Raw genomic sequence first — 15201 nt, forward strand, 5'->3', positions numbered from 1 at the left:
CTAAATCGCAGATTTAGTAAAAGCACAAGAACGAAAATCGTAGTTCCCTCTACTAAAAATAATAATAAAAAACATCTTTATGCTAAATACCTTACACGCATCTCACCAAATTTAAAATCCACTTTTACAAAACCTTCCCAAATTCCTGTAGAACCGTCTTTATTAATTACTCGGTGTCTTTAGATAAATGTTGCTTTTATTTATACATATATATACTAGTTTTAATATATCCCTCGTATTACGGGGGTTGTTTTATATTATTTATTTTTAATATTTATCTATTTTTTGATTTTTTATTTTTTTATTGTATGAAAGTTAATAATTAACTTATAGTTTGATATTAATTTTTTTTACAAATGGATGAGATGTTATAACCCGGTTTAAAAGCTATATGAGTTTGATGAGATCCAAGACCGTTTATTTTTATTTTATTATAAAATTGGTTTTTTAATTATAAATAATATATATCTTTTTTAAATAAATTATATATTTATTTTTAATATATTTCTACTTTATAGGATTTTTGTATCAAATATCTGGTGAGATTATTTTTTAATTTACTGAGATGTTATAACCCGTTTAAGGAATATCTGGGTTTGGTAAGACCCATACCCTGAATTCGGGTCAAATGCATGAGAAGCCTCCATTTAAAAATCAAGCAAATTTTGTGACTCCAAAAAGAGGGGGAGCGACCACATCACGACACGTAGGATTTTTATGTCTTCGTTTATATATATATATATATATATATATATATACTAGTTTTTATCCCATGTATTATGGGGGTTGTTTTATATTGTTTGTTCTAATATTTATTTATTTTTTGAATTTATATTTTTTTATTGTATAAAAGTTAATGATATACTTATGGTTTGATGATAAATTGTTTCACAAATAAATGAGATGTTATAACCCGGTTTAAAAGCTATATGATTTTGATGAGACCCAAGACCCGTATATTTTTATTACTATAAAATTGGGTTTTTTAATTATAAATAATATTTATGAATATTATTAATATACTTATGGTTTGATGAGACCTAAGAGTCGCTTATTTTTTTTACTATAAAATTGGTTTTTTAATTTAAATAATATATATATATATATATATCTTTTTTTAAAATAAAAAAATATTAATTTTTAGCATGCCCTATTTTATAGGATTTTTACATCAATAACTTGGTGAAAATAATTTTTTATTTAATGAGATGTTATAACCCGTTTAATAAATATCTGGGTTTGGTAAGACCCATATCCATGAATTCGGGTCAAATGCATAAGAAGCCTCCATTTAAAAATCAAGCAAATCTGGCGACTCCAAAAAAAGGGGGAGCGACCACATCGCGACACGTATGATTTTTATGTTTTCGTTTATATATATTATAGATATATATATTTAGGGGTTAATATAGATTGGATGTGTATTCCTTTTATAGTGTGTTTGTGTGAAAGGCGGATCATGAGCGAATTAATTTAAAATTCATGCGCGAATTCATGTGTTGTGTGTAATTCGGATCATGTGGTTAGGTTTCAAGTGAGATTTTTGGGTAGTTCATGTAGTGGTATTACTTACTTTTATCTAGACTGGATGACTAGAACAATATAACATGAGGTGTTGTTTCATAATAGTTCACAAAATTGAGTGGCCGGTGTTGGCCAAAGATGTCCATGGGTTTTAACTTGTAGGGGGTATTTAAAGAAAATCTGAATCCGAAGTCCGAACATGTATCATAAATATCTAAAAACCCGAATCCAAATTATTTAAAAATTCCGATGTCCAAATTTTTGGATGGATTAGGATAGTGATTTTGAAAATTTCCGGATAGTTCGAATTTCCAAACTCTCTGAAATATTGTTTTATTATACAATATTAGATAGTATTTTTAAATTTCGGATAATTTTTTGATATTTCGGATAATTTTTCTGATTTCAGATGATTTTCGGATATCCCGTATAATGGATACTTCGGATAATTTATTGGATATTTCGGATATTTCGGATATCCGAAATATTTTGGAAAATAAATCTTTAAAAATTTTATGTAATATTTTTTTTTCAAAATTAGATATCCGTTTTTCAAAAAAAAAAAAAACTATTTTCGGGCTTTTTTTGGGGTATAGATTGGATTGTTTATGATGCACATTTTAGGGGTATTTTTCGGATATTTTTTAGGTACAGATCGACTATTTGAAATACTCGGTTTCGCGTATTGGAAAAAACCAGTTCAGGGTATAGAACCGGTTCGGGTATTATCAGGTACAAATTGGGTCCGGTTCAGGTCCGGGTTTTAGTATCGAAATGCATACCCTATCTTTACTCTACGGGTAGGGTCGAGTATGGATTCGGGCATAAAAAGAACCGGTTCCGGTTTTTTTTTTCCGATTCCGGATTCCGGGTTGTGCACCTTTAAGCTCCAACTACATCACTAAGATAAAATGCACAGGCAAAACTAAGTCATTAACCCAATAATGGCCCAAATCTTATAAATTTCGTCATGAGGTAAAAGCCTGGCAAAACTAAGGAATCTTCTGGACTGTTGGAGTTGGAGTTCTAGAGGTGCACAAAAAACCCGTACTCGGAACCGGACCCAAAAAGATTCCAGAAATCGGTTTTTTTATACCCGGGTATTTTCGAAAACGGAACCGACCCTACCCGTAGGGTATGGATAGGGTATGCATTTTGAGGTCAATACCCGTACCCGAAACCGTACCCGATTTATACCTGTAAATACCCGGACCCGGTCATACCCTATACCCATACCCGGTTATACCCGGTACCAATTTTCTAATAGCCGAAATAATACATGATTTATTATAGTATATTTTTATGTTTACTTCACAACTTTTATGTTTAAATGTGTGTAAAATGCATATTACTAATAAATAGTTTATAATTAAGTAGATTATCATTTTTGTAATATAGTTTAATTATTTTTATAAATTACAAAGCAAATTTAAATTTTAATCAATATAAAAAATGTGTAAAAAATTACAAATTTAAAACCGGCTATACCCGAACCCGATTATACCCTACCCGGGTACATAGGGTTGAGTTTTTCTCCTCAATACCCTACCCGAACCCTACCCGATTTCAATCAATACTCGATCATACCCAAAACCGGTTCCAAACCCGAACCCGGGTATTAAAAAACCCGATTTGTGCACTCTATGTTGGACACTAGAGCCAGGCCCAAGACTAGCTACGTGATTACCGGCTTTCTTAGCTGCATTGAACTATCTCCTTGGCCCAATACCCGTCTCTAAAGCCCAAGGGTGTAGGTGTCAAATTTTTGTTTTGTAGCTGGAAGCAAAGAAATTTAATTAAAATCACTCAAAACTAACATGATGCTAGAATTGCATAAAATAACTAAATAGTAGAATGAAAACCACCAGGGTTTTTACTTTTACTTGAAATCAGAATCTAATTTGAGAAAACTTGTACCCGAACCTGAACTAACCCAACCCGAGAAACCCGGACCCGATAAAAGGCTAACCTGAACCCGAACCGAAGTAATTCGGCTTGGTACTTGGGTCCGAATTCTAGGTTTCGTGTCAACCCGAAAAACCCTAATAAACGTTTAGTTTTAAAACCATATATATTTTTAAGTACTATATAGGCTAAGCCTTAGCCACTCACGTTATCAGAATTTAGTTCAAATCGACTATTCTCATTTCGTCTATTATAAATAAATTGTTTATTGTTTATTAATGTTTCGATTCATAACTAAAAACAACTATAATCCAACACCTTAATCACGACATACTAAAGACGATTATGTCGGTCTTGTTTATTGTGGTTGAACTTTATTAAACTTTACTCTTTTAAGGATGTTTTATTGTTTATTTTTGTGTTGTTATTGGTTTATTTACATTACGAATTACATTTAAATTTAACAATGCAGTTTTTTTTCCTAGGATACTCGAAACCCGATAAACCCAACCTAAAAAAAACCCGAACCCGAGGAAACCGTGAGAGATTTGGGTTAGGCTTCGAGTCTTGATTTAAAACTTTGAAACCCATATAACCCGAAACCTGAAAAATTAACCCGAAGAACACCCCTAAAAACCCAACGAGTCGATTAACCACACCATATTTAACCCGAACACACCATATTTTAGGATGAACTAGTCGAAGGTACTGTTGTTGAACAGATCACGTGGCCATGGCTATGTATGTGGGAATGACGGCGATGAATGTAACTTGTTTGTAAAAGTATTGGTTATCTAATATATTAAAGAACTTTTGTGTATTTGTCATGTTTATAAAAATTTAACGATTCACATAATACTTTTGGTTCAAAGTTTCCCACCACTTAGTTAAGAACACCAATAGTGGTAATAATAATCTATACTAATAAATAAATAAAACTTTCCTCGTGCCACGTGTCATCTCCTTACCACATTATTTCTCACTAATTCCCGCTCTCAAAAAACATCTTTTCCAAACCAGGTATCCAACCCATTTTATCTCACAAAATATCCATTTTATCTTTTCCAAACCCTAAATTTATCTTCATCATCAACATGTCTTCATCATCTTCTTCATCGTGTATCTGCAGCCCACCACAAATTCCGCCATCTTATCATCATCTTCGCCATCATCCACGTCTCATCGTTACCGCCTCCCACCACAGATCCGGCCATATTCAAAATCACCTTCCAGTTTCCTCTCCTCGCCATCGTTACTATTCAATCGGAACTTTTATGTCGGTCGGTATGCCTTTCTTCGATTACTATCACAGTTTAATTTAAATATATAGGTTTAGCCATTATAGGTTTAGCCGTTATTTTTTTTAATTTGGATTCAGTTCATAATCATTTGTTTCAGTCGATTAGGTTGCTTTACTCATTTATTTAGGCATACTTGATTCTACGATTTGAAAATTAATCTTTTTTTTTTTAATTTAAGTTGTGTTTGTATTTTCAAATTGAAGTCTCTGTTCATTTTACGCTTTAGCAAATTGGGGGCTATTAGTATTGGGGTTGGTTTTCTATTTTTCAATTGAGGATTTCTATCACAGTATAGATATCTAAACAGTTGTTTAACAACCATTATAGGTTTAGCCGATTTTGATTCCTGTGTGGATCTATGCTCACAAACGAATCACTATCTTCAAAACCCTAAATCGTTATCCTTCGTTTTCTTGTGTGGATCTATGCTAAAAAACGAATCAGTATCTTCATGTTTCCAATCATCATTGTTCGATTGCTTCAGGTATTTTGAAATTTCTTTGCAAATTTTCATATATTGGTTTAGATTTGTTGTATTTCTGACTTTATTGATTATTAACTTGTGACATTAGCTTGTGATCTAGAGTTTGTTCTATATTGTTTATTAGAGTTTGTTTCATATTGTTGATTATTATATGTTTTTGTTAAATTATATCGGTAGTTCCAATATGATACATATGAACTCCAAAGTTGATGTGAATTATTGATTTGTAGATAAAAGCATTTTCAATTATCACAGGCTACTTACAAATTTTTGTTATTTTCCTCATTTCTATGTTCTTGATTGCTGTAAAAAAGTTGATTTATATTTTTCAATCTTTTAATCATGTTTGATTCAACTTGCATATTGTCGATAATTGTGCTAAGTAATGACTCGTGTTGTTTTTTTTATTGGTGAACATTCTATGTGGTTTTACTTAAATGAATGTCTTCATGTTGTAATTGGTGAGCATCTCATGTATGACTAAAGAACAAAAAAGTTATTTAAAAGGATTGTTTATTATAACTTGATTGATGATACAATAACTAATTTGTTTTCTTCTTAAAATAAAGTCAAGATGATGATAAAGTGATTGTTTGAAGTGTTGCAGATCATATAATGATGATTAAGGCATCCACCAGATCGCTATCGATCTTCTATGATGATTTTAATTTTATCTGCAAGTGTTACAGATCATATAATGCTGATACTAATCTCCCCCGCTTTATATCAGGTATCATCACTTCCTGGTTCAACTTATTTATGTTAACTCCATAATTTTTTTGACATAGTTATGGAATTTATTTTAAATATGTAATATTTTAAATTGATTGATTTATGCTCAATCAAATTATTCTGTTACCAAAATACCATTAAACTCATTATGTACTTAATTGTACATAATTTTATTTACAAAACGCCTTTATGTAGTTGCATGATGGTTGTTTTCAATTTAACTTAATTTTAATTTTTTGTTTAATTCTTCTTAAAATCGCAGGCGTGCGTAAAGTATTGTAAAAGAATCAATACATTTAACATCATGGGTGCGAAACAAGCTAAATAAGGAACCTGGATGCGTTTCGTCATGCAGAAGATCATTTGTCACAGATTGTTGGTAAGTTTTTCACACTAAAAATCCCTTGATCTTTGTGTGGACTAGTCTTAGTGAGCATGGCCTTGCATGTATGGCTGCAACATTCATATCACGTAAACATTTCAAGAAAGTTAAATGCGCTTTAATTTGAGGAACAATTGGAAACAATGTTGTAGCAACTATGTCACTTTTTGGTTATGGATCGGGTTTGGTTCTGACCAAAATGGAGTTGTGTCAAAACGGGCCAATGTTTACATTCAGGTAGATCTTAAGGTAAGATAGGGTCAAACTTCTCATTTTTATTAAACGGGTCAAACTTATCATTTTTAGTCAACGGGTCAAAATATATAATTTTAGCAAGCGGGTCAAAATGTTGTTTTTAGTAAACAGATCACACATCATTTTCAATTAACGTGTCAAATTTATCATTTTCCAGTGTAGATGTTCCAAAGATATTACTGGGTTATCATAATTTTAGCTTACAAAGAGATTTGATGTTTTCATGTCTTTGGTCATAGAAATCTTTTTGAATTATTGGGTTATCATAATTTTAGCTTACAAAGAGATTTGATGTTTTCATGTCTTGGGTTATAGAAATCTTTTTGAATTATATTTTGTTGGATCTGCTTTGGTACTTGGTGTTTGCTTATATGCATATTAAAATAAATATTGTTTCTTTTTTCTTTTCTAAAACGGCCTGTTTTGACCTGAAAATTTTGGTCATGACCTTAAAATGAATTTAGCCATGACAAATTATGACTTGAACATATTTTGGACATAACCCGTTTTGACCCTAACCAAATTGAATCGTTTTCAAATTGGCCCGTTTTGACCCGAACCCAATCTGAGCCGAACACCGTATGACCTGGGATACTTATTAGACGTGACTCACCTATTTCGCCAGGAATGGAAAAGATAGACTGCATGCTCGGTGACTTTCAAGCCATTGGACTTTTTTTTAATTTAGTTAAATATAATTGCATAACCCTTTTGACATTTAAAAATAAATCATAAACGGAAACGGCCCATTTATATTTATGTAATTTGAAATTACTTAGCATATTCATCATATTCTTCTAAACTCACAAAGTTTTCATTTCATTACTTTAAATCTATGATAATGTGTTTTGTGGTGTAAATATAAAATCGGGCAAGAGCTTGGAACCGAATTAAAACAAGTTTCTCTACAAATCTATGGCGTCGTTTATTATTGTTACTCCTGAATAAAACTTGATTTTGGTGGGTGGTCTTTCCATTTTTAATGTATGCTTTGACATTTTTGTTGCCACGGGTAACCTAAAATAAGAATGTGTTTGATTTATAATGATTTTTGTTAGCTTTGCATGTGTTGGGTTTCTTGATTAATGATGAACTGGGTGTGTATTTTTTCGGTTTAATTAATATTACTGAAGTTTGACTTTTGTTGGTGATTCTTTGCTATCTAAGCTACAACATTGACAAGCTAGCATGTTTTAGTGATGTTTAGTTCTCTACATTTAGCGTAATGGAGAATGGGATATTGCTAGGCTCTCTTTGAAAGAAGTTGACGACATGGCATGCCAAATGGGTATTAATTGTTTAGCTTTGAATTTCTCTTATTGTCTACACTATTTTTGTTTGTAAGACTATGTGGTTATTTATGTATTTTTAAGACTACATGGTTAGAAGACAACACCTTTTTTTTCGTGTGTGTGATTACTTTCACCATATTTCTTGATCATCAATTGGGCTGGTTTTGACGGTTTTATGGTTCAGTTTAGTTGGTTGTGGTTTGATGGTTTTGAACAAATTGTTTACTGAATGCATAATTTTGCCTTAATTTTAAAAAGTTGAAAATGATAGTTTATGACTTAATGATATAATGTATAATAACTTTATAAATTTAAAATGAGGAGATAATATGATAATGAAGTTCTCACATTGATTATTTTTTAATTCTCAGCTCCGTGTAGTACACGGGTTATAACCTAGTATTAAAAATACATCATTCATGAATATGATTGCCTAAAGGTCAATCTTAATACATTTTCTGATATGATCTTTCCATATTTTTCAAATCATAAACTTAGTAAACAAGATAATTGAGATGAAATCACTTTTTGTCTAAACGAAAATCACTCACAGGCTTTTTTTTTTTCCTCTAGTTATTGCAACCAACTTAGCTGTATTTTAATTGGCCTTGATCAAGGGCGTCATGTGCTAAACTGATCACATGTAATCCGCAGTACGAAACCTTTTAATAGCACCTAGATTTAAGATCTTTAATAAAGCCTTATCAGTTATGCACCTAGGAGTCTTGAACTGGCTCATTGTTGCACCATTGTCGATAAAATGTTCCATGATCTTTTTGAACGTGCCCCGTTCAACGATACAAAGCTCTAAAGGTCCAATTGAGTTGTTTTTCCTTGAGACAACGTAACCATAATCCACAAATGCTGCATCTATTTCCTTACAGCATTGAGCTAAAACATGATCTTTGACTTCCCCCTTGATCTCCCAATACACTACATAGTGACCGGGTTGGTTGGTGGTTTTGGCATGGCTTGTGAAATCAACTAGCTCGGCTCGAGACTTGATAAGTGGCTGAGAACCCTTATGGACTGCGAGTTGAAGGTCCTTTTCCGTGTTCTTATCAATATTTAATGTTAGAATCAGCTTCCTTCTATATAAAAAGTTGAGTTTTGGGGTCCCTTTGTAAAAACCGGTAACTTCCACTACATCTCCTAATCTATATCTGTAAAGACCTGTAATTAGAAAAGTGAATACCAGTTCGCATTATGCTAACAGATGGGGTGGGTCGGGTAATGGGTTATTGGGTTAGGGTGACTAAAGGCTCGGTTTCGATCTTTTTGTAGAAAATTTTTCTTCAATAAACTCTTCACGCACTACTAGAATACAAGTCATATTCCTTAAAAAACTTCTTACAATTTCCTACTTTAAGTAATTCCAACAAATTAGAGAGAATATGATTTTTTTTGTTGGAAAACTGTTGCTAATTTTCCAACAAAATTCTTAAGAAAGTATATTTATGAATTATATTTATTATTATAAATATAAAAATTTGAGTTATTTATAATATTATGGTTATCAAAAAATTAGTAATATCTATTATTTTGTGGGAAAAGTTGGCATGTTTCCAACAAAATTCCAAAAAAATTAATATATATACATTTATTAATTACATCTTCTGCTTTTTTTTAAATTCTTTTATTTAAACAAGCCTGAACTAAGGGTTGTATGGGATACATATTTTACATGATATAACTTTTGAAATAAGTTAATAAGTTATAATATTGTAGCCTATTAACTTATTCTTTCACGAAAACCCTCAGACCTAAACACCTAACTTTTTAAAAAGTTAATAAGTTGTAAGTTGCATAAAATAAGCAATCCAAAACACCCCATAAATCCGACTTTCACTGTCACTGAACTCTTGCGAAAACCATAAATCAGTTGTTATTATTACAAATCATTAATCATTGCCTATTATTGGTAAAATGCATGTGTAAGTTGTGTAAACTTGGCTAGATCAACTAAGTTACTGGAATTTCGTAGACATTGATATATGCTAGCAACAAATTAAAAAGGAAGATCTCATTCCTAATTCATGCTGGTATGAACCGTATGATCCTTCATCATTAATGTGTTTTTTTAGTTATGTGATCTGCTAATTAAATTGAAAGGCCTGCATAAGTGATGAGGGGGCAAAAGAATGTGTTTTTAGTGTTTTTCTGTCATGTATTTTAGTTATCTATTTTTATCGAACACAATTACTTTGGTTGGTTTTATGTGTAGGTGTTTGGAACTTAAACGAGCTATTTTGGAGCGTTCAAGATGCTGAACAATCAAGTTATAATGAATGGAAGCAACCGAAGGATCAGAACGAGTCACTATCATTAAGAGAACGAAAAATGAAGCTTTGAGTGCAGGCCAAGCCGTAAGCCTAGCCATCACTTATGGCCTTGGTTGGCGTAACACGAACCGCAAGGCAAAATGCCAAGGTCGTAAAGCTTTTATGACGTCTGTAAGCCAACCGGGCCGTAGCATATGACTAACTAGACGGGAAAATTAGTCTTAACTCGATTTTCAGAGGTATTTAAGGCCCTGTTTCACATTAGGTCAAAACTTCTTCATACCCTAGCTTTTGGGAAATTCTTCACCATCTAACACCTTCGATCATTAAAACTTCCATGCTTTCAAGATTTCAACTAATAATTGAAGCAATTATGATGTAGAGGCAAAACTAAAGCACTCGTGACTACCTTAGGTGTAGGGTTTGCATCTATTTAATTTATGAACTTTACCTTTTTTGTGATTTAGCTTTGATTAATTTTTCGGTTGATTGAATCTATATGTTTGTTTAAATTGATTAAACAGTTATCATTCTGGGATTTTCATTTATCATTAATTATTTGGTTTGTGTTCATCAACACTTAGGATTAAGTTTTTATTGTCATTGAATTGTTTACCATTAATCATTGATAGGTGCTAGGTTTTATATTAACAAACTGGTAATTAGGTAAACCGTGTTTAGTTGTGTCAATTCTTCAAATTAGATTATGTGAATCTTCATAAACAAACTCCGCTGTCTAGTAATTATTTAACAACCTTAAAAAACGAATTATGTCTATGTGATTCTATATTCAGTCAGTTTACTGCATATCCCGAACATTAAGTGTAGTCAATGTTTCTCATATTGTGTTAGAACCAAGCCAAATTTTAAACCGCTTGACAACGTCTGTCAATCATAGTAAATCAATTATTAACAATGAACTATAGTAGTACTTTCCAGTGATCCCTATGGATTCGACACATTACTTGTCATTGCTAGTGAAGGTAATTTTGTAAAAGCTTTTGATTGACCTTTTGAGATCGATCAATAAAATAGGTTTATGACAATTATGATTTTCGATCACAACTCAAATCATTATGAGGGAGATGCTTTGAGTCAATAACAAAGCTTATTTATTTTATTAAGTCTGTTGTCCACTGTGTATACACTTTCAACATTGCTTAAAAGTGATTCGAACAATCATGTGAAATATGTAGCATATAGGTCTGATGTTTACTTGATCTGGTTATGAGCAATTAAAAAGAAATATGCTCTTTTCATTTGGTTGATATCGAGATTATGACCTTGTATTGTTGATACTTGATAGTTGGTAGAAGTGCAAACGAGCCTAATTTCTAATCTTGAAGTTATGTTTGAGGTTAACATATGCCTCAGATTTCTTGAAAGAGTGTATCTTTATCAATGGTTCAACTTTGGAGGAATTTTGATTTAGTCAAAGCTTGTAATTTTATACTAGGCATGATGCTTTGTATGATGATTCTTAACAGATATTGTCTATTCACTTCAATAGGTAAATATATTTTTGGTGCTTGTCAAAAACAACCATACTTTTTCATGATTTAAAAAATGATTTTTTAATGATAAAAACAAATCCCATTTAACATAAAACAAAGAAAAGGACGTATGTACGTTTATTAAAAAACCCATCTTTATAGATTTAAGTTGCTAGCTGGGTACAAGAGTAATCAAAATGTAGGACATTGGCACCTAGAGAATTGTGACATGTTGGGTCGACTTTCAACCGTTAATTTAACTCAGGAAATAATAACAACAAAAAATGAGGATATTTACCTGTGAAAGTCGTAAGCACAATCTCGTATTGTTGACCCATCTTCACCTTCGATAACGGCACTGGATCTCCTTCTAGATAGTCGTCATCACCACCACCATTAACAACAACATCTTTATGATACATAATTAGGTGCAATGGTATGAACTCAAAGTAAGAAAATGTTGGAACCACCGTGAACCTCACATTCTCGGGTGAGGAACACGGGTCCATGTTGAGTCCAATCCAACTCTCTGTGGACCCGTACTCCGCACAAACCAACGGTAAACGGTCCCCCGTGTAATGCCTTAGTTTCTCCACGTAGGGTTGCATTGAACCCGTCATTATAGAGTATACATATTTGGCATTTGGCCACAACTTTGGTATCAAACCGTACCAATTCGATTCCTTCAATTCCTCACATTGTGAACTTACCCATGTTGCTAAACATTTGTTTGGTTTGATCAAATCAAGAACCGATATTCGGATACATGGGATTGTGATACTAGGACTCAGAGTCCCGTTAAAAAGATCATTGCATAGGTCTTTCCAACAATCTTGAAACAAGGTGAGTGCTTGAACGATGCAATATACGAAAGTGGAAGTGATGAATTCGACTTGTGGTGCGTAAAAGAGTCCGAGAAGGAAGTGACAATATGTTGATTGCTTGTAATCACCACTGAAGATGACTTCTTGTGGGCTACAAGTGAATGACTTGGTTTGTTGTTGCTTTAGTTTGAACTCTTGGCTTGCAAAGTAATGTGTTGTGGCTGTTCCTGCTGATAGTCCACCTTTGGTTTTCAACGGTTTGTTGCCATAGATGAACTCAAGAATCTTGCCTCCTTCACTTGTTGGATAAACCCTTCACATAAGTTCATTGAATTTGTTAATAGGTGGTTTATAATTCACCTATGACCAGGGGCGAAGCTTTCTTAGGGCCGGGTGGCCCCGCCTCCCCCCTCCGTTTTTTTGCGCGGTAGTGTAAATTGACATTTTTTCGTCCAAAAATTTGTATACGTAGTATAAATTTACCCATTTTATACCCAAAATTTGAGGCCGCCCCCCTAGTTTATGATTTTTACAATACATTTTAAGTCCGCCCCCACCCCCGACGAACTTGCCCAAGCTTCACCATTATCTAAGACTAAGTGTTGTGAAGAGGTGGTGGGGCGCCACTTCCCCCACCCCATCCATTTTAACCATCAAAACCATTGCATAAAACAAAGAGACAGGCGCCAAAGGGTTAGAGTGAAAAGAAGCGAGATTACATCCAATTTCAACTAATCAATTACTTCAATCTCATTTCAATATATATAAAAAAAATGACTATATAATAATAATAATCAACGTGGTTAAGCCATTACATATGTTTGATGGTTTAGTAAATGAATAAATTTCTCTTCATCTACGTGGCAATGGCGTGTGCTTTTTTCTGATTAATTAACTAACCATCATCCACAACGTATGGTCTAAGTAATATTTTACGTTTATTTTTTAAAGTTCTTGTACATATAGGCGGTTCCCTACCCGTTATAAACGAACTCACACAACTTCTAACAATGTTTTTGTTTATTATTTATTTTCTGGTGTGCCAAGAGAACTCAATAAAGTTTTTCATCAACTTAACATGTCCCTTAAAGTTTCTCACCAAACTTTTGGGAGTTTGCTTTGCATGGGTAGGGACATAGCCTACAAGTAAAACAACTTTAGGAAAACGAATGAGCCAAATCCTAAACTACCTACTAATCATAAATTTGAAAAAGAAAAGAGAGAGAGAAAGACCTAGATCTATAAGCTGCAGCCAGCTTAAAGATTTGTAGAGTAGTCTTGGAGCTATGGGAAGTGAAAGGAACATACTTTTGTCTTCCTTCAGTTGTTCCAGAGCTATATGCAACCCACCACAAAAGAATTAAAACCAGTCTTTTTGTTAGCATTCAATTCTAGCTGTTTTATACACATTTATGAAACCAACACAATTAGTACCTTAATGATAGAGTTGTAATGGGTTGTTTAGTGAGTAAAGGAGAAGTTTCTCCATCAGCAATTCTCTGGATATAAGGCTCTAAATCTGCATGAGAAGCCAGTGGCACTTTTGAAGCAAAAAGTGACTGCAGTTGTTCAGCATTCATATTATGAACGTCAATGTCTTTCAACCATTTCTGCAGGTATTCAGCCTCATGATTCATTTCAAGAATCATCTTCAGTGTTTGCATTTGAACTTTCCCAGCACTTTTGGCAGCTTCTTCGAACCATCTTATCACGTCATCACTTGAACTTGTATCCATTAATCTCTCTCTCTCTCTAAGAACAATGAGAGAGAGGCGGAGAGATTATTGAACCACAATAAATGAATTGGGTGAGAGATTAGAGAGGTGCCATTTAAAGAAATTATCTCCGGTGGGCCTAGCCAATCATACACAGGTAGATAACTTTTTAATTTTATACCAACGGGTGAGAACCCGTCCTACCCCGCCCAATGCCACCTCAGCTTGTCCGTGCATCCTCACCCTCTTTGTAACGCTCAACGAACCAGGCCTGGCTTTGAGAAGACAAAAATTTTTTTGGGCCGAAGGCGAAAAATATTTTGAACCTCAAGTAAAATAAGTATTTTGTTGGCTTTAAAATATTTAACTTTAAATGAGTATACTTGATTATGATTTGGGTTGTATAAAAAACATCTGTATAATAAGACTAGAACCCACGACCTTTTGGTTGGGAGTCATAACCCTTTGCCACTAAACCAAACTAGTTATTATCTAGTTGAGTTTAAACATTAAATATACATATTGGTTTTCATAAAAATACATATAAATTTAAAAAAAAAACTAAAATTCGGGCCTAACGAGGTGTCGGGCCGGGCCGTCGACCACCCAGCCCTCCCTAAAGGCCGGCCCTGCAACGAATCCATGGCCCACCTCTCCCTCCATAATCTCAATCTCTCTCATTTACATGTGCGTCCTTAACTGCATATTGTTAGCCATCTCTTTCATCCAACTCATCGTGTCATATCAGAATGGGTGCTATATGGTCAGTATAGGTGGGAACACCATCCCCTCCTAGTGGTACCATAAATTTTGTCCGCCAATCGACCAGTGAGTTTAGACAATAGAGAGATGACATGATGTGGAGGAGAGAAAGTTGTAAGGGAAGGATTCCCTCTACCCTAAAATGAACATACTAAAGTAGTAGAGTTATATGAAGCAAAGAACAATTTGATTGATTGAGAAACACTTGGAGTTGATAGCTTCAGATCCGGAATACACTTGGACATGTGTT

At 33.4% G+C, this 15201-nt stretch overlaps 1 protein-coding gene across 1 annotated transcript; it reads right to left on the reverse strand.

Annotated features, from left to right (window-relative positions):
• Positions 1–8512: 8512 nt before the first annotated feature.
• Positions 8513–14263, reverse strand: LOC143621398 (indole-3-acetic acid-amido synthetase GH3.10-like). Its single transcript, XM_077092836.1, has 4 exons — positions 13909–14263; positions 13708–13809; positions 11949–12787; positions 8513–9048 (listed from the first exon to the last, which is right to left on the reverse strand). The coding sequence occupies exons 1-4, from the start codon at positions 14208–14210 to the stop codon at positions 8513–8515; spliced, it is 1779 nt and encodes a 592-aa protein (XP_076948951.1). The 5' UTR covers positions 14211–14263.
• Between the last annotated feature and the right edge of the window lie 938 nt (positions 14264–15201).

Source organism: Bidens hawaiensis, unplaced genomic scaffold (assembly GCF_021521415.1).
Source record: "Bidens hawaiensis isolate Kalapana, Puna unplaced genomic scaffold, B.hawaiensis_p1.1 tig00000326_1, whole genome shotgun sequence".
Taxonomy (NCBI): domain Eukaryota; kingdom Viridiplantae; phylum Streptophyta; class Magnoliopsida; order Asterales; family Asteraceae; genus Bidens; species Bidens hawaiensis.

What these genes read in the sequence shown, in the direction of transcription:
- LOC143621398 (XM_077092836.1), bottom strand. Translation starts at nt 14,210, where the DNA reads ATGGATACAAGTTCAAGTGATGACGTGATAAGATGGTTCGAAGAAGCT. An exon ending in ATTACAACTCTATCATTAAG is followed by an intron (nt 13,810 to 13,908) that starts GTACTAATTGTG and finishes GGTTGCATATAG; the next exon opens with CTCTGGAACAACTGAAGGAA. An exon ending in GCTGCAGCTTATAGATCTAG is followed by an intron (nt 12,788 to 13,707) that starts GTCTTTCTCTCT and finishes ACTTATGTGAAG; the next exon opens with GGTTTATCCAACAAGTGAAG.